Source organism: Podarcis muralis, chromosome 10 (genome assembly GCF_964188315.1).
Source record: "Podarcis muralis chromosome 10, rPodMur119.hap1.1, whole genome shotgun sequence".
NCBI lineage: Eukaryota > Metazoa > Chordata > Lepidosauria > Squamata > Lacertidae > Podarcis > Podarcis muralis.
Window position 1 is genome coordinate 33,481,716 of NC_135664.1, and position 24,888 is coordinate 33,506,603.

A 24,888-nucleotide genomic window follows, 5' to 3' on the forward strand; every position below is an offset into this window, starting at 1 on the left:
AGCCTGACAAAGCATTTGCATGCTCATTATGTCTGCTGTTTTCAGGGGGAAGCATCATCATCATTAAGAAATTGCCGAATCGGCAATCACAGCCCTCGGTTGAAGTTCAATCGCTCATGCTGTGAATCTGTGATCTGTCGGAGTGTGGCTGCGAGAGGAGGGGAGGAAAGAAAAAGAAAAGCTCTTAAAATGAGCTTGATGAGTTCTTCAGTCGTCAGGAGTAACTGAAGTAATTAGTTGAGTAACTAAGGTCATACCCCTAGCATTCAGCTCTTGTAGGAACATTTCGCCTTGTTTTCATTTGCTTGTTTTCTATTGTTACATATGGAGTAGATCTCAAACTAGCAAGGAAATACGTGTGAGTGAAAGAGTGACCCTCATTAACACAATCAAGCTCTTTAAAAAAGAAAAAGACCAGATGAAAGATTAACTACTGTTGTGCATTAAACTACCAAAAATGTATTGGTTCATAGCCATTCTGAGTTTATAATTACCATGGATGGTATCCAACAAAGTACTTCTGCTAGCACAAGGACTTTTGGCTGTGCAAGATAACTACTTCTTCCTTTCCTCTTCCCCAAGTCCTCAAATCTGCTCTGGAAGGTTGGAGAAAACCCCAGAACAGATTAGCTTAAATAGTTAGGCAAAAAGAAACCAGGATGAATTCTTTGAACCAAAGTGGGGCTGGCAGTTTGTACATGAATATGCAGCATTTCTTACCTGTTTTAAAGGTATAAAATGGATGGCCGTACTTAAAAAGGAAGAGGAAACAACAACTGCAAAGAGGTGTAACTGGAAGCTGCCCATTCTTGCTTTGAAGGCTGGCATGTGTTTGTTCTCCAGGATTTAAAAACCTGCCCCTTTTTGGAATTCTCCAGTTTGACTCTGCTGGGTGACTATGTTAGGGCTAGACTTCAGAGCATTGGACACAGTCGCCTGAACCTTCCCACCACCCAAAAAATAAATGCCAGAGGAGACCACAATAGTGGACCCAGAGGGGGACTGTCATGAAACAGATATATCAGGGCAGACGCCAGTTACTGCACTATCCCTTTTCTTTAAAATTAAGCCAGGCAGGTGCCCTGCATAGCACAATACCTGCTGCTAAGGCTCCAGACATGTCTGCCATCTTAATTTTCCCACAGTGCCCAGAACCTGACCCTGAAGGACTCTGTAGAAATTACGATGGTATGCACACCTGGAGCCTCAGCACCAGACATTTTTATGGTGCAGGGTACCCACCTGACTCTACCTACCTACCTACCTACCTATTTAAAAGCACCTCCTCTAGCTTTTCTTTACCAGCTTGGGGGTGTGGAGGAGAGGGGTAAGAGTGGAAGGACCAGGCAGTGAGGAAGGAGCATCTAGGATGCCCAGTGTGATGGGGTGAGGAGAGAAGGTGGCAGTGGTGAAGCAGCCAGGGTGATGAACAGCAAAGAAAGGATACCTACAATGGGGAAACAGAGTCCCCTTGCCCATAGACCTCTTAGAGTCACTGACGGTTGCTTCTCAAGTAAGACGAGATATGAGAGAGTTTTGCATTGTGTGGAGAAAGTGATGAGAGAGCTTGTCTGCACTTCCACTTGCCCCGCTGCTCCCCTCTGGGAAAACTCACTGTTGACCACTGAATCGGAACAAGCACCAAATGGTTTTTCTGCAGATAATGACATTTGTTCCCATTCAGCAGCAAAGAACAGGTTTTCCTGGGGAAAGTGGTGGGGCACATGAAAAAGTGCCTGGAACCATTCCTATAAAGCACGGGAAAAGCGGAAAATGTATTGGACCTGGGCTTTCTAGGCACAGGAGAAGCAGAAGTGTGGATGAGCCCAAGAGAGATGTTTCCTTCTTTAGTCGAAATACAGTGGTGCCTCGCAAGACGAAATTAATTCGTTCCGCGAGTTTTGTCGTCTTGCGATTTTTTTTCGTCTTGCGAAGCACGGTGTCGGGAAAGTTTTGGAAAAGCTTCAAAAATCACCAAAGTCTTCAAAAACCTCAAAAAAGGCTACCACACCGCGTTCTATGAGTTGCTCCTCGAAGTCAAGTCGCAACTGTATTAACGGTGTTAAGAAAAAGGAAACAAACTTGCAAGACGTTTCCATCTTGCGAAGCAAGCCCATAGGGAAAATCGTCTTGCGAAGCAGCTCAAAAAACAAAAAACCCTTTTGTCTAGCGAGTTTTTTGTCTTGCAAGGCATTCGTCTTGCGAGGTACCAGTGTACTAGAACTCATGATCATCTAGTGGTCATGAAAGACAAAATGAAGTGCTTTTTTCACATAGCACATAGGTAAGCCATACCATTCTCTCCCAGGTATGGTGAGGGCCACCAGCTTGTTGTGGTTTGAAAAAGGATTTGAACATTCCTGGAGAATTCGAAGCTATCAGTGCTTAATTTCTCCAGTACCAGAGGCAGCACACCTCTGAATACCAGTTGATAGAGGGAGGGGGAGAGAGAAAGAGAGAGAGAGAGAGAGAGAGAGAGAGAGAGAGAGAGAGAGAGAGAGAGCGCCCTGCTGTGGTTGGATCCTGCTTGAAGGTTTCCCAAAGGCATTTGGCTGGCTATTGTAAAGGCAGGATGCTGTCTTTGGACTAATCCAGCAAATAACTTTTTATGCCCCTTTGTTCTTAGAGACAGAAGGCTAAGACAAGCGCGTGGCTGCTTTTAGTCAGTGGGCGGTCTCGTCTGAGTTAATAATGTGAATGTTTGAAAACTTATAAAATTGAAACAAGAGGTCAGACCAAAGAAATAATTTCATAATTCCTGTATAGCAGTATGGCTTCAAACATTCAGGTCTGCAAAGAAAGATTCAAGCCGTTATGGTTCTTTTCAGCCATGTGAATCAAAGCTATTTTTCTTTTCGGTGGAAAATAGACTCCTCTTAGTATTCAGTGTTGCTGTATATTATAGGAAATTGTATTAATCACTTTCCACTGTGAACAACCAAATCAAATTTGTGCAACCTGATTCTTTCTCTCTGCTTGATGCTGGGTAGGGTGCTTTTGTTTCTCTGGGTAGCTGAACGAATGAATGAAAATTGGACATAATAACCAGAAAAAAGCTAACTATTTTTCTAGGGTATGGCTTAATTAATTATTTGATGATGCAGCTTAGAAGGATTGGCATCTTAGCGTTAAAGGGCACCAGGGATGGATAATGGAATATAATCTTCAAAAATTTTAATGGAGGTGTGATATGATCTCTTTGTAAGAACGGCTTAATGAAATTTTTATAAACCCAGCTGTCCCTGCCTAGAACCAAAGAGGAATTTTGCCATTGTCTTGAGTTCCCTTTGGAGCAAATATTATCTTCATTTACATTTAGTAGATGCATAATAGTAAACTATACATATATAAATGAATGCAGAACACAACCCTGCATTCTTTATTGTGCTATTCTCAGAACTTCATGTATATATTTTTAGAGCTGAAAGAAAGCTGCTTTATCATCTTACTCAGCACCACAACATCCTTATTTATGGCAAAGAATACCTTACTAAAGCTATAATGTTTGGTATTTGCAGCACTCAAATGATCTGGAGCAGGTGCCTTAAATTCAAACGTCTTCCTGCTGTTGTTTAGTCGTTTAGTTGTGTCCGACTCTTCGTGACCCCATGGACCAGAGCACGCCAGGCACTCCTGTCTTCCACTGCCTCCCGCAGTTTGGTCAGACTCATGTTTGTAGCTTCGAGAACACTATCCAACCATCTCGTCCTCTGTCGTCCCCTTCTCCTTGTGCCCTCCATCTTTCCCAACATCAGGGTCTTTTCCAGGGAGTCTTCTCTTCTCATGAGGTAGCCAAAGTATTGGAGCCTCAGCTTGGGGATCTATCCTTCCAGTGAGCACTCAGGGCTGATTTCCTTAAGAATGGATAGGTTTGATCTTCTTGCCGTCCATGGGACTCTCAAGAGTCTCCTCAAGCACCATAATTCAAAGGCATCAATTCTTTGGCGACCAGCCTTCACTTCTTACAAACATGCAAAGAGAGATACAGTACAATGTCATTGGAAAACAGCTGAGAGAGAATGTCACTCTAGGCTTAGGTGGGGAAAACCTGACTGTATTTTTTTTTTTAAGGCTCTGATATACAATTACTGAAAACTAATGGATAATCATGGCATAGAATTAGAGAATCCTAGAGTTGGAAGGAACCCCAAGAGTCATCTAGTCCAATCCCCTGCAATGTAAGAATCACAGATAAAGAATCCCTGACAAATGGCCCCCCACCTCTGTTTAAAAACCTCCAATGAAGGAGATGTAGATCCCTGCACTGTCAAACAGCTCTTACTATCAGAAAGTTCTTCTTTATGTTGAGCTGGAATCTCCTTTCCTGTAATTTGAATCCATTGGTTCAGGTTCTACCCTCTAGAGCAGCAGAAAACAAGCTTGCCACCATTCATGCAACAGCCCTTCACACATTTGAAGATAGCTATCATATCACCTCTCAGTCTTATCTTTTCCATGTTAATGTGCATTTATTTCCTAATGCTATGTTAATTAATCAGGCTTAGTTAAGCAGATCTGTGGAAATATTTCTACTAGAAGAGAAGAATAATATCTATATCTAGCTCCAAAAATTATGACAGCCATTCCTAAATTCAACCATGCTTTGACAAATCGAAGACTTGTTCTCCTGAACCTTGGAAGGGTTTTGGTCATGGATATATTAAACAAGCAGTGTGTATTGTCTGTTTCTGAGCCCAAACATTTGCAGTTTCACCAGATTTAAGCCTTTCATGGCAAACCAAAACAACACAGACCCAAGAATGGTTATTTGTGTATCATTGTGTATCTATAAAATCAATGATGTGAGACAAATGTGTGAACATCCAGCACCATGAGTGAAAGCAATCAATTGACAACACTGAGGGCATTTACACATGATCCCTAGCTGGCTGAAATGTGAATCACTGGAAGGTTTTCATCAGAACTAGGGAGATGGAGCTCATAGAAGTAGACTTTGATGTGTAATTATAGGACTCTTTAGCCTGTCCCTACCCCAGCCAGTGGGACGCGGGTGGCGCTGTGGGTTAAACCACAGAGCCTAGGACTTGCCAATCAGAAGGTTGGTGGTTCGAATCCCCGCGACGAGGTGAGCTCCCATCGCTCGGTCCCTGCTCCTGCCAACCTAGCAGTTCGAAAGCACGTCAAAGTGCCAGTAGATAAATAGGTACCGCTCCAGCAGGAAGGTAAATGGCGTAATGTATGAAACTCAATTACAGTTTCTGACCAATGAATGATTTGTTTTCTAAATGAATGTACCCCTCTGTTTCCCCATGATATTGATTCTACCAAGATACTGAATAGATCCTTTTGTCCACAAGATTTATTTCTTTGCTTCTGAGAGTTTATAGTACTCCATTAACTTGCCCGACATGGTACATACAAACCTCATCCTACTTTCAACGTTGCCTCAACAGGACTTCTTGACACTCAAATGTTGGACTTTGCATTGTCACTAATGAAAATACTGGTCAAATTAATGATCTCCTCTTAACCTCAAAAAACATTTCTGATTGTCTGCTTTTCGTAATTGAGATGACCACTGATGATAGACCAGGTGCAAACTTTGTCATGAAAATCTTACCTTTGCTTTTGCTTTTTATTTTGTTTGTTCAGCTCCTTTATAATATGTTTACAGATTCTGACAGGTAACTCAATGGTGAGTCACCACTCAAATCTGTATCTATGGCACATTATTTCAGGCATACATTTGCTGCTGACAAACATCCCAGCAGATTTTAAATTCTCTTTGAAAAAATGTTTTGTATTAGAGGTGTCAGTTTGGCGAATTTTCTTAATAGCATAATTAGAAGGTGCATTTAAAAAGATCCATCCTCTTTTCTCCTCACAACCCACGAGTTACTCTGTTGATGTATTGTTCAGGTTCAAATCAGGAGACTTATATCTTGATCCAGAAGCCTCCCAGTTTTTACAGCCAATCACAAACATACCCTTCCCCAGCAAAAAATCTCTTACCCGACTGAGAAAAGCTGTCCACTGGCAATCGTGCAAGCCCCAAAACAGCAGCCACCAATCATGGCAGTGACAGCTAATCAACAGCAGTGTTTGCTGCAGAAGCCAATCACCAACCCAATTAGAGAAGCAGCAGCCAATCCAAAGCAGCCCTTCTAGCAGCCAACAATCGTGGCTGACAAGCTCCTGCTTGCAGCTGCAGCCAGTCACCCGACCACCCCATTCACTATCCTTGTATAAGACGAGGCACATTTTTGAACAAAATTTTAGAGTAAAAAAACATAGACATGGAAAAGTACGGTATATGGTTTACCATCTTTCAGAGCAAAGCCCTCCCCAGGCTGCGTAAAACATATAGCAGGAGCATGCATATAACAGGAACAGCATACTTCCAGATGATTTACAATGCAGTAGAATTCACTTGCAGTGCTTCCAATCCAGATAAAATATCTTCCATTTATCCATCCATTCCGCTGCGTCTATCCACAAAGTTGTTGCCAGCACTTACCCTTCGTCTACTCAGGGCTCACCTCCCTCCTTGAATTGTCAGATGCCTTACTTAGTCCATGAAATTTTGTTTGAACAATGAAAAAAAATTGTTCTAGAAGAATAATGTCTCAACCATGATACAATATATATTAGAAACGTAATTGTTTAAACAAAGTGAAACCATTTTAGTTAACCTGCAATTAATTAAAACAGGGTTAGATGAATGTTACCATTATAAACACATATCCTGATACTTGCAACTTTGTTGGACAGTGTCCTAGAACTTATCATTAAAATGTATACCTTACCAATTTAATTAAAATGAGCAATTGCTATATTGTTTTTGTCGGAGGCATCGTGTTTTTTTTATATATATGTGCGTGTATTTGTAGAAACAGGGCCACAAGATGCAGCTCAAACAACTGACAAGGTGGTTTTTCCTTGTTAGCAGCTAAATTAGGTCTCATGAGATCACCCAAATGAACTCACTATTCATGACCGGGTGTCAGGTGACACATTCAGCAGATTCTGAAATCCTCTTGACATTGTTCCCCTGGGCGTAACTTCCTAAGCAGCAGCATGAACCTGGCTATTATGTTTTGTGTATACTATCACAATGGCTGTGAAGGCAAGATTCCACACATTAACGCCTTGTTTTTCTTTTGGGTTTTATATGCAAAGCTCTAGTTACGTCTGAGCACATCTGCTTCCTAACTGTGAAACTTAAACTTCTAGGTGGTACCAACTTTACTGTAGAATCTGAATGCCCATGAAAATTTACCTTTTTTTATTTCTTGTATGTGCCTTCCTTCATTTTATAACCTGCCCACATGCCTATTGCATGGGGGCATATTGATACCTGTATTAGTCCAGAAGGGATTAACAAAATATAACTAATGGAGTTGCCCTATTGACAAATTTAAAAAGCTTGATCCTAACATGGAGTTGCATCTTGATAATGCTCACATGTTGCATGAGAAGGGCTGCAGCATCTAGCTTTGCCCTTGTAGCAAGAGACTAAAACAGTGACCCGCCCCCCAAATATTCTCACACTTTGGTCCTTGTCAATAGTAGTTGCTGAGTAGGGCAGGGATACATATAACACTTGATGACAATGTGTCCCATGATGACATCTTATATGTTATATTTCCATATTGATGCCAGCTAGAGTGGGTAATAGGTAAAGGTAAATGCACCCCTGACCATTAGGTCCAGTCGCGGACGACTCTGGGGTTGCAGCGCTCATCTCGCTCTATAGGCTGAGGGAGCCGGCGTACAGCTTCTGGGTCATGTGGCTACCATGACTAAGCCGCTTCTGGCAAACCAGAGCAGCACACGAAAACTCCGTTTACCTTCCCGCCAGAGTGGTATCTATTTATCTACTTGTGTTTTGATGTGCTTTTGAACTGCTAGGTTGGCAGGAGCAGGGACCGAGAAATGGGAGCTCACCCCGTCGCGGGGATTTGAACCCCCGCCCTTCTAATCGGCAAGGCTCTGTGGTTTATATATGTAATGCAAATTGAAGAACGGGGGTGGGGGTGGGCATTCATGAGGCACAATTCTGGCTCCTAATGTATTCATTTCAGTTTGTGTGGGGTACTGTTGTTTTCCCCGGAAAGGAACGATGGCAGCTTGTATTTTTTACAACCGAGAGAGCACAACAAAGCCCTCCAAAGTCAGTTGAATGATTCTTACCCCTGCCCTGCAAAAGGGAAGTGATGTTTCAATAATTTTATGGAAAGCAGAATCCCCCAGTGAAGGGTGTGGGAGGACAAGGATGATGCATGTTCACCCTGCTTTTATTTTGTAGCTTGGCATTCAGAGGATCCCTTCTTTAGGAGCCCCGGAAAGAATGTCAAAAGGCTGATTCTGCTTCCCTTGAGATAAGTGTGAACTATTTTCGACAGCCAAAACTAGAGCAACAGCTTGAAGAAGCAACGACTTAAGCTACTCAAGAGAACTTTGAATATAAATGAATGTGACACACTTTTTAATGTCAATTGGAAGGGGAGTTGTTTTCACAGCATATTGTTCTTGCTTTGGAATGCCAGGATAAATTAATGACATTAAATTCCAAATCTTTGAACCTGACGGAGATAAAGAAACAAATGGTTAGGGAATGAAAACAGGACTTACAAAAGCTTTCAAATATCTGCACTGGGGTGGTCTGGCCCAGGAAAGCCAGATACACCGTTTTGCAACTGGATTCCCCTCCCACCACCCATCAAATGCAAAGCTGCATTGTTGAGTGGCTTGAGTGAGGAGGAAATGTGTGTGTGACACATTCTCTTGCCAGGTATTATCTACTTAAAAGCACCTGCCACCTGCTATTCTCTCGGTTGGTTTTTTAAAATGTTTTCTCCTGCATCAGTGGTGGGGCACTTTTGAGCTGACATGGAAATGGTTAAACACCCCCCCCTTCTTCTCAGCAGTCACTCCCACTACAGGTTTTCCACTAAACCCCAAACTACTTATAGTTGTTTTGCCTTAAAAAAGCAAAGCATTGGAGAAATAATAAAAATAAAAATATCACACAGCAGTTGCTAGATGTAATGTGCTGGCCCTCAGAAGTGGCTATTACCAGATTATACTTGTGCTTCACACCTTATACAGTCATACCTCATGTTACATTTGCTTCATGTTACGTTCTTTCAGGTTACATCCCGTGGAGACCCGGAAGTACCGGAAAGGGTTACTTCCGGGTTTCACCGCTCACGCATGCGCAGAAGCGCAAAATGACATCACGCACATGCGCAGAAGCAGTGAATTGCAACCCGTGCGTGCGCAGATGCGCTGCTGCAGGTTGCACTCTTTTCATGTTGCGAACGGGCCTCCTAAACAGATCCCGTTCGCAACCAGAGGTTCCACTGTACGTATTTAAAGCGTGTGGGGCAGAGCAAGCTTAAATAGCCTGTCACCACTTCTCCCCATTGGGCGAAATCGTCCTCAGGTCATCACATTCTCCTCTAGGGAGATACCATCTCTCCTCTTCCTGCAGGGGTGGAGGGGTATGGCAACTTTGTCTCTCCAAAATGGTGAGAATGGCATTATACTGAGTCAGAGAGCAGGTTCAGCTAGCTCCTGGGTTTCAGACAAGGGACATTCTCACCTGGAGATGCCAGGGGTTGAACCTGGGGACTCTGGCATACAAAACAGATGCTCTACCACTGAGCTACAGCCCTTCCCTTTTTGTTAAAAAGCCCAAGTCACCGGGCTGGTTTAAACAGCATGCTCAAAGTCATTGAGGTTGAGGGAAATGACTGTTTGGCCATGTTGAATGGAGAGTTGTATCCACTGCGTTGCGATTTTGCATCCTTTCATAGGCTGAGTGATCTTGATCTTGTAATAAGGAATGTTATTGACATTACACAGTGTTTGTTTGTTTGTTAAAAGAAGGTTGTATCAAGGGACAGGCAGAAGATTGATCTGGGCTTTACTGGAAGATCTCTGGCTGGTTTGAAGTACATCCATGAGGGTTTCTGACACTGAATTGTATAAGAATGACAACAACAAAATGGCTTTCCCCCACCTAAATTAAGTTGCTGAAAGGAAGAAAGCTAGCAAAGTGTGGACTTCTGTGTGAAATAACTGTGCATTCGGTTCAGTTCTGGTACTGGAAACAAATTCATAATGTGCTCAGAGGCACCCTGTTGTTTAATTTTAAGTATAGTTTGTGGTTTGTTTCTTTAAGAGACGTGTCTCTAGTATGTCACAGAAACTCTTCTCTCCTCTCCTCTCTGGCTGTTGCTCCCTCCATAGCTGAGTGGGAATTCATTGGAACTTTAGTCTTACCTATGTAGCAAGTCCTAACTGCTATGCTGTTCTGTTGTCCATAAAGAAATGTTCTGTTGTCCATAAAGAACTGCTGCTGAACTTCTCCAGCTTCCTAGCATTAGGGCAGACTCATTGTAAGGTTTCTTCACATGGTGAGTACCCTTTCCCAAAGCCATGTGATACTACACACTTGGGAATCAGCCTCCAAATTATAATATATATATTTTGATTGTTTAGAAGTTGCAGAAGCTATCCCAAACAGGCACCAGTCATTCCTAACAGAAGTTGCACTGGAAGGTTGCCTGAGAAATGATGTTAGGCATTGGACTGCACTTTACCTGAGGCACTACAAATACTTGTGCAGCAATAGATAATGCCAATATATAAGTTTTAGCTACCTGGAGGAAATTCTGCTGAAGAAGCATAATGGAAACTCCCTTTCCCTTTCTTTTCCCTTTCCTAATATTTTACCAAGTCTTGCTATAAAAATAACATTAAAAAAAGATCAAAATAAGTTTGAATGATTACCCTCGCCCACTTCTGCCACAATACAAAAAACAAAACAAAAACAACTCACTCCATTTCTACCAAATACAAAGTCCATTGACAGTGTCTGTCTATCCCAGTTATTCATTTTTAAATATGGTTCATTTCATACCAGAGTCCCTTCGCTCTTCTGTGACACTGTGAAGTTAGTTGGAAGCACAATTAAAGCAGGGGTTCCACAGGAAACTTTTAATTAATGGAGGCTGGGATCCAACAGCCACACTTGAGGGTGAGGCTGGGATCAAAGGATACATGGCCTCTTTCTTATGCTTTCCTCACTGAGCTGCCTTCCAAGGCTGGGCTCAGTCTAGCCTTGCAAAGCGGCTCAGGATTGGTGTTGCGCTGGTGGCATTGGCGGTGAGGGCTGGGCTGGCACATGGCAGACTCTGTTTGCCCTCCACAGCCCGTGCCCTGCCTCCCCGGTGCACAAGTGCCCAAGGCAGCATGAGAACACACAACACCACTGCCAAACACTCCATGAGAATGTGGCCTGTGAGTTGATTGTGTGTCCTAGTTGCGTCAACAGAATTTTATGGGCAATTTTTATTCTGCTCATGTTACAGTTTCCAGTGTGTTTATCTTTTTTTTTTCTCCTTATAATTTCCTTTCAAGAATTTTAATTACTTTTGCATAATGAGAGTTTGGAAAGTTCTGCTGAGAGTTACACATGACTCTAAAACAGATTATAGATAAAAAAAGAGGTATGTACATAGAAAAATCCACATGCTTCAATGTCAGTGTGAAAAGTAATCATTCTGGCTTTGTTTATATAAGAATGTAAGAAGACATACCTCCCGACATTTCTCCGAAGAAAATAATGATAATTTTACTATTTATACCTCACACATCTTACTGTGTAACCTTGGCCATTCTGGGCGCCTTCCAACATACATAAAAACATAATTAAACATTAAAAAACTTCCCTATACAGGATTGCCTTTGGATGGCCCAGAGGTCAGATAACTCCATACCCTCCAACATTTCTCCAGTGAAAATAGGGGCACCCTAAGGAAAAGTGGGACATTCCGGGATCAAATAAAAACCAGGATGACTTCTCTAAATCAGGGACATCCCTAGAAAATAGGGACACTTGGAGGGTCTGAGAAGAAGCTGTTGGAGCAGGCCTGTGGCCTATTTAGTCCAGCATCCTGTTCTCACAGTAGCCAACTGAACGCCTGTATTATAAAATACAAGAAAGCAACGCCACACTTGCTCAGTGTTCTGTTTTTTGGTTGCTGTTTTTTGTTTTTTTTTTAACAAATGAACTCTTCCAAAGTGTGTGTTAGCAAAAGCCCTGTGCAACGTTGAGGGAGAATGGAGAGAAATGCAGTGCTGTTACGAAATGAGTTGTGTTTGGGGAATCACAAAAGAAGCCTAAACACCTTTTACGGTAGTAATTTGCAGAAAATGGTTGAACGAAAGAATGTTATGAAAACATGCTCTATTTCATTTGTTTTATTTAGAAACCAAGTTTGTGTTTTAAGTGATTTTATTTACAAGTGAATATTGTCAAGTTCTGATTACAGTGGTACTTTGGTTTACAAATTTAATCCATTCCGGAAGTCCGTTCTTAAACCAAAGCGTTCTTAAACCAAGGCATGCTTTCCCATATCAGTGGGGGACTCAATTTACAAATTGAACACACTCAACAGGAAGCAAAACATGTTCTCATTCCAAGGCAAAGTTCACAAACCAAAACACCTACTTCCGGCATGCAGCGTTCTTAATCCAAGTTGTTCATAAACTAAGCTGTTCTTAAACCAAGGTACCACTGTAATTCACTCTGTTAATGAATGACTATTATTCAGGATTACTCCTGGATGTATATGAGATACAGAGTGAGTGAGTGAGTGAGTGAGTGAGTGAGTGAGTGAGTAAGAGACAGACAGACAAAGAGAGAGGGAGACTGGGCACATTTTTCAGATTTAAATATTTCACAACCTATGGCATATTGATTAGTTTCCTCCACAATATGATATTATGGAAATTTTCTCTTCATGATTATGCAAACCACCAAAATACCCATAATTAATTTAACACTTCCAGATTTTTACTGCAATCCTCATGCCTTTCAATATGCAAATACTACAGGCATTTAAGATTCTAATGTGAAAAGCAATGATTAAACCACTGCCACATGCATTCCTGCTAGCCATGTTAGGTAAAATTGAAGACTGCCTCTAATGTTATGTTGAAAATACATGGTTGTACTCTTGGGAGAGGCAGTCATATTTATGGCAATGTAATGTCTGACTGATAATAGAATAGATTGTAGATAATAGTAGAGTAGATTGCAGAGTAACTCTGGAGGTCTTGTGTGTCCTCTCCAAAAGAAGTGTGCATTATTGTTCAAGCATGACATTGCCACAGACGTTTAGGAATATGAGACACTTGAGAATAATCTTTTGTAAGTAATGTTTAAAGGCACTGGTAAATGTATTGGAAGCAAGTAAACAGTAGAAAACTACTGTGGCTGATTTTCAAAAAGTAGCAGTAGCATACTACTCAAGAGAGTTTTTTAGCACTCCTACACATTTTCAGCTTTAGTTTGTCAATGTAGAAGGCCACTTAAACTCAAACAGTGTGTGCTTCATGAACTATTTCATCCATGGCTCTGTAAAATGTCATGAGATTCTGGACAACTTATATCCGTTTTGCTACTATATTCATTTAGGGAAAGGTTTTCTTTATGTTAAGATGGTAATTCCAGCCACAAAGATGTGCGTATTATAATATTTTGTAAGCAATTAATTAGTTATTGCAGCCAACAGATCTTTGGACCATGTCTTGGCACTATTAATACCATAGGTATCAACATTATATTTATTGTAATTTGGAACTGATGTAGAATATATTGTATAGAAGAGATAAGCCAAGTTTCTACTCATTTGAAGGGAATGTTGCTTGCAGGGAACAGCATATCCATTTGGCTATTAAGCTGCAGTCACATTGGGACTGGCCTAAGCAACACCTCCACTCAGTGATAACGGAATTAACTTGTGAGTTACAAACTGAATGATCCTTCCTGTTGCAGTTCCCACAGTATCCAGTTGCTGATGGGAGACTCTTTGATCCAATGGAGCGATCTGTCAGTGGAACAGGGTTCAAGAAGGCCTTTAGTGAGTGAGTCTCCCTCCTACACTATGCCCACCTGCTCTGGAGGTGATGGGGGAAGGAGTTGCTAAAGGTTCCCTCACTCCTCCTTTCACTAACAGAAGGCTCTGCTGGATCAAAGAGCTTTCCATCAGAGGGTGGGACACCAATTGGATAACCCAGCAAATCTTAACTACATCTGAATGTATATGTTTCTATTTGGTTTATTGCATACTATTGAATTTATTTTTTATTGTGCCACAAATTTTTATTTGCTTACACATGTATTTTACATGCTTTCTCTTATGACCTATGGTCAAGACAGTGAAACTTCTTTTCTCTCAGTAGTACCAGTTATTTTTAGCCTCAGCTACAACTTTGACCCCCCCCCCCGCAAAAAAACCCCTCCTGTGGAGACCAGGTGGAGAATTGCTGTTATTGACGCACCATGGCTGCTGTACTGGCGCCAACCCATTTCCCTTACTTCAGCAATGAATGTAGCATGAATAGTGTTTCTAGCCATCTCTTGTGCTGTGTGCTTCTAGTTCAGAAGTGACACAGACAGGACTCCCTATGAGAAGAGAGGGTGATGCTGTGGAGATATAAAAGTGGAAGAGGCCAAGGATACATGAAAGGTCAAGGTAAGCTTCCCTCTTCTGTTTAGGATGGGAGGGGACACAATTCTGCTAGAGCTAGGGATCTGGCAATGCCAGCAATTGAATTGCTACTGTTTCTTAGTGCTTTAAAATTACAGGTATTTTGTATCTTTGGATGAGTGGCCACAGTTAGCTTTGTATTAGACATAAGGGGTTGTAAATTGTGTCCAGCTCTTGTCCTCTTCCACCCAAAGTTACACCATTGATATCAGTGGGTCGACTTATTTCTAGAATATATGCTTAGCGTAGATACTAAATCAGTAAATGATCTGGGAAGCTCCTATGCTGTTATGAAGGTGTGTGGATTTCTGTCACACACACTCATTTTTGAAATAATCATCTTCATATATACAGTGGTACCTCGGAAGTCCGTTTGACTTCCAAAATGTTCAGAAACCAAGGTGTGGCTTCTGATTGGCTGCAGGGACCTCCTGCAGCCAATTGGAAGCTGTGTCAGACATTCAGGTTCCAAAGAACATTCACAAACTGGAACACTCACTTTTGGGTTTGTGGCATTCGGGAGCCAAAACATTTGACTAGCAAGGCATTTGGGATCCAAGGTACGACGGTATATATATTTTTAATAATGATCTGTAGCCCCAAAATGCTGCTTCAAGTAAATGCCTTCCAGCCTCTATCAAATAAATGCATAGTAGAGTAAGAAACTTTGTTTCCTTTTATCAGGTGAGCTTCTCCTGGCCCAGCGAGTTGCATTGATCATTTCCACAGGAGGCCTCAATTTAATGGCTCAGCAGAATAAACTCCCTGCCGATTGTGCATTTCTAGGGCTTCCTCTGGTTCCTACTGACATTAATGGGGCAATTTCCACTCGCCCATATTCAAGAGACATTTGAAGGTGTAAAGAGGCCTTCATGCATGAGGAAGCATCACTTATGCTCCTGTTTAGGTGAATTTGGGCAAAGGCCCTTGACTTCAGTTAAAGGAACAGGAATGAGCATTTGTAAAAACATTTTCTGATGGGATATGATAGGTGCATCTGCTGTTATCTCAGTTACTGAAACTATTAAGTTTAATAGGAACTGTATGAGCTGCACACCTGATGTGTTTGTGCACTTTTGATGGACAGGGAGCCAGTATTTCAGAATACCTTTGTATGTTGAAAGGCATCTAAATTGAGAATCACTATTTATTTCTCTACTACATTGTTTTAGTAGCTGTGGAAGGAAGCAATAAATATAACCAAAGAAAGGAGAATCTCAGATAATTGAATTGGTTTGAGGAATGCTTTTAATTACCCCCTTTTAATTTAAGAATACTTTAAAAAAAAAACTTTAAAAGGCTTAGCAGAGAATAACTCAGTATATGTTAAAGAAATTAAAGAAAACAGAGTGAAGCCTGATGGGAGCCTATTCTTATTTAAAATGTGAATCCTCTATTTTTAGTTTATCTTTTCTTAATTAGAATGGATTTATTGCCAGAATAGTTCTCCAAAGCAGTGAAATCAACAGAATATTCCTCAAAGGTTAAAATAATTGTATTAAGGACTAATGATCTGAAGATGGCAGCATTGGGCGAGATACTTCATTCTCTATCCTAACAAAAGCTTTGTGAATCAGAATCTACCATAGATGCTGCATACAGGAAATAAATTACATTTGCAGTAGCTTTTTCTTATTATTCATATGAAGGGTTGTTCTAAATATACGGTATTGATAAAAATTAGAACTTGGCAGATACAAATTACATTTTACCATCTGGACATTTTATCTTTAGTTTATCTATATATATATATTCTCAAAACTCAGGCTTTTCAAAGACTGTTATCCCTTATAAAATGAAAATGAGTTATTTTGGCATGTATATACGGTGATGGAATACATCCCTTTTAAAACACTAATTCCGCTAGTTCTCTGTTATCGGCAACCTTACGCATAAGCATAAGTGAATTAAATTCTAGAGCATCTTTGGCAGACAGGTAAATAATACCCCATTTCTACAAATGAATAGATGTGACAAGAAGATTGCAAACTATTCCACACAATGGCTTGGATCTTAACTAGGCATCCACAAAGAGAAGGGCTTCTACTGTTCACAAAGAGAACTGGGATCACTAGGATCCTGCTAACAGAACTGGGGGAGGTATTTGCCAATTCTCTTTTCTCCTGGCTCCTGCACGGCCTCTTGTGTTGTTCCAGAGTGTCCCCTAACTCTCCAGAGAAGATTTTCAAAGGGCAGAAGAGATGAAAGGGGAAATTGATGGAAGCATACTAATGCTAGATGAAGCCTAGGTAGCAGTGGCGTAGCGTGGGTTGTCAGCACCCGGGGCAAGGCAAGTAATTTGTGCCCCCTAACCCGTGGATTTGCGCCCCCTAACATGTGGATTTGCCCTAACCCCAGATGTTGCGCCCGGTGCGGCCAGCCCCCCCTGCACCCCCACGCTACGCCACTGCTAGGTAGGACCCATGCCCATGTTATTTCTAGATCCTTTATAATCTATAAAATGAGGGAGGGGGCTAGTCAAAATGAAAGGAGGAGAAAATGCTATCACCTACCTTAGTTACCTTGGCTGCTGGCATTAAACCTGAGATGGCTTAGATCAGGAGTAGTCAACATTTTGCATTCCAGATGTTCTTGAACTGCAGTTCCCATTATTGGCTGTTGGTTTTGCTGTTGTGTATTGTCATTGTACAACATCTAGAGGGCTCAACACTGGCTATTCCTGGCTTAGATTGCCTTCTCTCTGCAACAGAAATAGTGACATCAGATAGAACAGGAATTAACACCATGACTATACAACCATGTATCCCTCTCCAGAAATATGCCATTATTCATTAGCCTGTGCTAATTTGTTTGTCTCCCTGTGTTTATAGATGACTTAATCACACAGAGTCAAAACACATGCTCCCTGTACCTCCAGATGCTAAGATGAGTGCAATGGCCATTGTCCCCGATGACAACCACTCCCTTTCATTTTTAAATTTATTTTTGGCCAAGCACATACCAGCTGAATTTGCACCAGTTAAAGGAGTGTAAATTGTGAGTCAACTGTATTCAGAGTAATATGAGTAATTCATATATCTTGAAAACCACAGGAGATAAAGGCCATGATCTATGGAGAATGTGGAACTAGCTCTGTGGGCCTGAGGGACTTTTTAGATTTGTTTTCCTCAAACAGCAGCTCCCGATGCCTCGTGCCAAACTGATAGAAGCATTCTAAAAAGCACTTTCTGATAAGCAATGGAAGTCAGCTGTTCCATGAAAAGTCCATTATTCCACTTGGCTAGTGCAAGTCCCGTACGTGTGCTTTAAATGGCTTTTGGGATCCCTGCCAACAGTGGATCACATGGAGAAGGTGGTTAAAATCAACAGCAAAACAGCCTTGCAACCTTGTGTTTCTTCCTAATGTACTGCAGAAACACCACCTGGTGGTAATCATACTATACTATCAGGCTAACTTTCAGATTATGTGCAGCTCGACCATTCTGTTAAATAAACTGGTGCTAATTCAGGCTTTCGGGTTTTCAAGAATACCTACACATTCGTCTTGACTAAGATTACAAATTCAAACCTGCAGGTTCTTTCACAACTCTCCTACAGAAGGTCTTTTTGCATCTCATTTTTCACACAGGTAAACAACAACAACAGCAATTTATTATTTATACCCCGCCCATGTGCCTGGGTTTCCCCAGCCAACAAAAGATTAAAAGTACATCAAAACATCAGTCATTAAAAACTTCCCTAAACAGGTCTGCCTTCAGATGCCTTCTAAAAGTCAGATAGTTGTTTATTTCCTTGACATCTGGTGGGAGGGCATTCCACAGGGCAGGTGCCACTACCGAGAAGGCCCTCTGTCTGGTTCCCTGTAACCTTGCTTCTCACAGTAAGCGAACAGCCAGAAGGCCCTCGACGCTGGACCTCAGTGTTCAGGCTGAACGATGGGAGTTTGAGACGCTCCTTCAGGTATACAGGACTAATGCTGTTTAGGGCTTTAAAGGTCAGCACCAACACTTTGAATTGTGCTTGGAAACGTACTGGGTGCCAATGTAGGTCTTTCAATACTTGATTATTTCCATGGCTGCAGGGCTTATTTCAGGCGGAACTCACCGGAACTGAGTCCTGGCACCTCTTTGCTGCATTCTGTCACCTCCGTAGTGTTGCTGTGCCGTTTCACTGCATGGCGCTTGGGGCAGCATGACAGAGGTGGCAGGCATCACGGTGTTTTTTGGGGTGCTCCTCTCCAAAAAGCTCAACCAGTTCTGGCACCTCTTTTTCTAGAAAAAAATCCCTGGATGGTTGCAGTAATGCCACCAAAAACTGATGGAGTAGGAAAGGGTGGGTGGGAAGGAATGGAAGCATTTTCAGAGCAGGATGCACTAGGCTAAGCGATGGCCCCTCCTGGCGTGGGCAAGTGACTGAGGTGATCTTCAGGCCTTCAGGTGTTTCTATTGTTTATTGTTTCTATTGTTTATTGTTTGTCACTCCATAGAAGAACTCTGAGAAGGAGGAAAAGAATCAAGCAGAGGCTCGACACTCCTTTCCATTTAGGGGGTTCCTATTTCCTGCTAGCAGTAAAAGCTTAACTTTGCAGAATTGTTTGCATTGTTGAATTAAAAGCTAAAGGTTGCAGATATGTTAATGAAGCTAAATGTGCTCCATAGGGACAACAGGTGGTGCTGTGGTCTAAATAAACCACAGAACCTAGGGCTTGCCAATCAAAAGGTTGGCGGTTCAAATCCCCAGGACAGGGTGAGCTCCCGTTGCTCTGTCCCAGCTGCTGCCAACCTAGCAGTTTGAAAGCACGCCAAAAAAGTGCAAGTAGATTAATAGGTACCACTCTGGCGGGAAGGTAAAACAGTGTTTCTGTGCGCTGCTCTGGTTTCACCAGAAGCGGCTTAGTCATGCTGGCCACATGACCTGGAAAAACTGTCTGTGGAGCGGACAAACGCCAGCTCCCTCGGCCTGTAAAGCAAGATGAGCTCCACAACCCCACAGTTGTTCGCGACTGGACTTAACTGTCAGGGGTCCCTTTACCTTTTCCTTTAAATATGCTCCATAAGGTGGCTATGCAGTAAGAAGGTAGCACAACTGAGTTCAATGGAGCTTACTCCCAGGCAACTACGTATAGGATTGCAGCCATGCCACTTGACTGATCAGGGATGTGAACCTGGGACTCCCTACCTAAACTTCAGCATTGTAGTCAGCCACTACTTGACCATTTGCAGCTTCCTAATATATGACTGTCAGTTAATTCTAATAACTGGGTATTACACCATGCACTGCAGTTGTTTTGGATGTGTGTGTGCATTAATATTATATATATATGGATCAATACAGCTGCCTGCATTTTGGATTCTTTCTTTGTAGCATTTCATGATATGGCTGCATTTCAAAACTGTATATAAGTGTATGTATATGTATATATAACCTGTGCCTTTTTTGTTGATTTTGTGTGTATGTGGGCGAAGATGGTTTGGAATAATTTAACATATTCAAGCAAACACTTCATACTTACTGGCTGCTACAAAGGTGCACGTGTACTGCCTCAACCATAGGTGCTTCCTTCCATGAATCATGCTGATTCTAATGGCGACACTTCTTAAACAGATTTAGGACGGAGCCGGAGGAAATAAATCAGAGCGTCCCTGATTTTGCCCTTTGTGGGAAAATTACATTTAAAGTACTGAAATGTGTATGTCCTTGATTGAACTTATTTAAAAAACATGAAATTCTGAAGTAGTGGTGTACGCAAGCGAAAGCCCTGATGACATGCTTTCTTTGAACTTGTGCACACATCCGGACTCAGGGGCATCTATTTCTCTTTCTTACAGTGCTATTTTTTCACTATTGAATTTGGCCTTTGTAAGCAAGACGGGCAACTCCGGGCTTACGGAGCAGGGCTTCTATCTTCCATTGGAGAACTCAAGGTAGGAATGTAAACAATAAATATACATAAGCCTGCATTATTTATGGCTAGTAACCAGCTCTCTGCTGCATAAAGATACATATTTCTTGTATAATTCGAGGCTGATTGTATTTACCTCTTTCTAAACGGCCCTGGTAACCGTTAGTACATGTGTTTTGGAGTGCTTGAAAAACACATTTCAAAAAGGTGCCCGATTCCAAATAAAGCATTCATTCCTTTTCCACAAGTGCATGGATTTGAAAGAAACAGAGTGGCAAAATGGGCAGTGCAGTCCTAACCTCCAAGCAAAGCCATTGGAGAGTGTTTGAATGAAGCAGAAATACCTCTCTTCCAGGCTCTACCAGAAGCAGCGCTCTGCCAGCGTGTGGGCTTTTGCCAAAAGCACATTGAAATGATACTGGTAAAAGACCAGGGGATATATTGTGGGGGTTCTTGATCTTTAAAAACTCCTTCCATTTGTGTAAACAATCTATAACATTACATCGGTCTAAATTTTATTTAAAAATAATTCTATTGATGTTGTAAAACATTTCTGGCAATCTGAAAACACACCATCCGAAAATGCCTGTTGCCATAGGCAACCTCCCAATATTTAAGTGTGTCTTTTCCAGAAGGTTTATTTTCTCAAGCAGAATTAAAAAAAAACCCCACAATTAAGAAACCTACAGTGTAGTGAGGCTAGCAACTTGCAGCGTGGTTTAACAATCAATCTCTCTTCACATGTAACTCTGAGAGTTGTAGCTCTGTGAGGGGAATTGGGAATACCCTCTAACCGTCCCGATTTTTCAGGGACAGTCCCGGAATTACAAAAACCATCCCAGTTTCGGATTTGATCCTGGAATGTCTCTATTCCTCTTGCCAGTGCTGCTGCTATTTTTACCAATATATTCATTTCAACGCACACTTTCTGCTAATATAAGCATTTTTATACACATTATCGGTTGGAGAACTGCATTGCAACTGGGTATGTGTGAATGGCAAACGGATAACTGTGTTGTTTGCATATTGTTTTAGAAAGTGTGAATTTAATAGATTCACCTTTAAATTAGAGCTGAGTTGAATTTCTATCCCATCTGCATCTCCACATGTTTTGAACAACATGTCTGGAGAGGAACAAGTGTGGGAATGTCTGATTTAAAGTGTGCCTGCCTTTGATATTGAACACTTAAAAACATATATATACAGACAACCCCTGATCTGCACAGGGGTTGTGTTCTAGGTCATTTCGCATGACGGCAGAGAATGTATAAGCCCGTTATGCCCCGCTTTTGGCTAGCTTACAGTTTATCGTATTGTCTGAACCAATGAAAGTGATTGTGCTTTGTTTCAAACAAGCCAATTTCAAACTATAGTTTCCAAATCTGGCCTCTTTAAAGTCAGCATAGTTAAATGTCAAACACTATTCTGGCCCTGCTGACTGTGGTGAAGCCACACAGAGGAGCATCTGGGATCAGACTGTGGGGACCCTGAAAGAGGCTGGGCCTGTTCATGCTCCGCTAAACTATAGTTTAATATGGTGTCCAAACACAGCAAATTCATTTCTCTTTCTTATCATAAGGATGCTGTTCAATTGCTCTTTTGGAAATACATGCATGTCCTCCTTTGCTTCCTCTTATCACTATAATCTATCTGTTTGCATAGTCCTTCCCTAGCAGTATTTGCGTGAAAGGGTAATAATGTCTTCTATCAACATACAATTTTTTAAAAATTATCAACTGTTCACCATATATCTATTTCACTTGTAGACCGAAATGCATTTTCAAGATACGATATTGACTGTCACACAAATGGCATAAGTTGTGTGAATAATATCGTAAGATTAAATTTTACTTGTAAAATGGGCAAACGTTTATTGCCTGGAAGAGCTGGTAATTTGCGCTACCCCAGTAATTCTGCTTGGAATATTTATTGATAACTGTCTCTTCAAGGTTGATGATTTAAGCCGCTTATGCATATGGGGCAGAGATAGCTCTTAGTTGTTTTCGATCATGTCATCATTTGGGGGAAAGGCTCTTACAGCAACTAACCATTTTTTGAATAAAAATTGATTCATCCTATTGATGATTAAAGACCACTCTATATAAAATGGGTGAGACTAGCAACTGTGTTTGAGAGCATACTATGCTGTAAAAGCTGGGTGTACAGAAACACTTGAGCATTCTGTAATATAATTTAACAGATGATGTCGTCTGTTTTGCAGCACGCTCTGTCTGATAAAGCCAGTGTGAAAACATTTGATCCAAAGACAACCTGCTTGCAAGAATGCCTTATCACGACTTTCCAGGAAGCTTACTTTGTCTCTGAAAGTTTTGAAGAAGCCAAAGAAAAAATGAGGCAAGTTCTTTCACTTGACCCTTCAAAACAACCCCCAAATCTAATTTTCTCTTATCTGAAGGCACAGAAATAGGAGTTAATTTTCTTTCTTTTAAACTTTCAGGGACTTTGCAAAATCAATCAACCGTCCCTTTTCAGTATATTTCAACCCATACACCCAAAGCATTGAAATTCTGAAAGACACCAGAAGTATTGAAAACGTTGTCCAGGATCTTCGGAGTGACCTGAACACAGTGTGTGACGCTTTAAGCAAAATGAACAGATACTTGGGGATATGAGTTATCCAGTGTTGTGGGATTTGGAGTGTAGCTACCTTAACACCATTATGCGATGCAATGTCTGTTCCTTCTCTGTTGCATGACCGTTACACTTCCTTAGTGTGTGATATTATCCGACTGTCGCTTCAGATACGCCAGTGCTAACACGCAGATCCGCAAGGAAGTGGAACATGTATCCTTTGCTTATTTGTTTCAATGTTTAGCTTGCCATGCAGCTTTTAAAAAGCTCCCAGGGCAGCTTACAAACACATAAAATGAATACACTTCAATAAAAAGCAAATACGTCAATAAAAATGCACATATTAAAGACAAAAAAAAGCATCCATCATCATCATCATCATCAAGCAATAGCAGCTGTAAGCAAAATTACAATAAGAACTGCATTTTTTAAAAAGTTTATGTTCTCTGATACTAAATGGTTCTCACTAGCCTAGCAGACAGATCTGATAACTTCAGTTGAGGGGATTGTACCATAAACGTGACACCACAACAAAAAAGGCACTGTCCCTTGTACCAGCCACCTTGATCTCAGGCAATGCTGGCCCAAGCATGCCTCAAAATGGCACTCCGCTTCCCACCAGCGAGGAAGGGACGAGTGAAGATCAGGAAAAGGGGGCAAAGGAGAGAAAGATTGACACTGGGATCTGCTGCCTTTGTGGATCTGCCGCCTGAGATGATCACCTCCCCTAGCCTCATGGGTGGGCCGGCCCTGTACTTAAAGCAGGGCCAGAATGGGGAAGTTCATGCAGAGAGTACCTGGGAATCAACCTATTTAAAGATCTAAAAGTTTAGGCCAACACTTTAAATTGTGTCCTGAAACAAACTGGGAGTTAGTGTGATTCTTTCCACATAGGCATAATGTGCCACCGAGCGATCCAAAACCTTGACAAGGAGAAGCACGGTGGGGGACATTGGCAGATGCACTACAGCACCCAGCGCTCTGCCACCTTCTGAACCAGTTGATGTTTCTGGAAAGTTCTTAAAGGTAGCGCCATGCACAGTACATTACAACAGTTCCAGTTTTGAGGTTATCAAGGAATCCATGGCCACGTCACTCTCCTCTAGAACTGGTTGCACAGATGAAGCTGCTGAAAGAAACTCTGGGAGCACAATAAGGTCCAGGAGACTGTCTAAGAATATACTTCCTTGACATAAGCCTGCAAAGCCCTGATATAGCCAGAAGTTCAGACGTGTTTATGAGCTGGTTTACACACGTTCACTCATTCATCACTTTGCTACCTCAGCTTTGAGTGTTGATTTGCATGTCTGACCCAAATGAACACCTCATCATGAGCTCAACCACAATGCTTTACAGTGCAGCCCTCACTTTCAGTGTTGAGTAATAAAGTGATGTACAGAGATATGCGAGGCCACCCTTAACACCATGCATAAATGTGGTATTGAAAAACCTGACTTGGAATTGATTTTGTTTTCTTTATGACGTGGTGGTTGTTTTTTGTTTTAAAGGAAAATGTAACAAATGTCTCCTCTTTTTTGTTAGCAATGCACATTCCCCTCTTCCCTCACATTTTCACAACCACTGGGTTCCCACCAGAACTTGAGAGGCAAAAAACTGCAATGTTTTTTGTTTTCCTTGTTCAGTGGAGACATATTTCTTGCTTGGCTGGTGATGACTGTTTCTGTCCCTGCGCCTTTAGATTTAACTGTGGTTTATGCAACGTGGTGAAGAACATAATATGTCTCTGTTAAATGGCCTTTGGGCTATAATATACATAACGGACAGTTATTTCCAAACATTGAAGCACCTTTTCATTTTGTGTGTGTAGCCCTGTTCCACTTGCATATCATACAGAAATCCCTAATTTATAGATCGCACCAAATAGTAAAAAGATGCACAACATCA

At 41.5% G+C, this 24,888-nt stretch overlaps 1 protein-coding gene across 1 annotated transcript in view; it reads left to right on the forward strand.

The window, feature by feature from the left end:
• Nucleotides 1-24,347, forward strand: part of TPH2 (tryptophan hydroxylase 2) — a 62,512-nt gene extending 38,165 nt beyond the window's left edge. Inside the window, exons 9-11 of the mRNA XM_028747685.2 lie at nucleotides 20,318-20,413; nucleotides 22,613-22,746; nucleotides 22,850-24,347. Coding sequence (XP_028603518.2) covers nucleotides 20,318-20,413; nucleotides 22,613-22,746; nucleotides 22,850-23,024 — 405 coding nt within the window. The 3' untranslated portion in view covers nucleotides 23,025-24,347. The remainder of the gene's footprint in view (nucleotides 1-20,317; nucleotides 20,414-22,612; nucleotides 22,747-22,849) is intronic.
• Nucleotides 24,348-24,888: the final 541 nt, after the last annotated feature.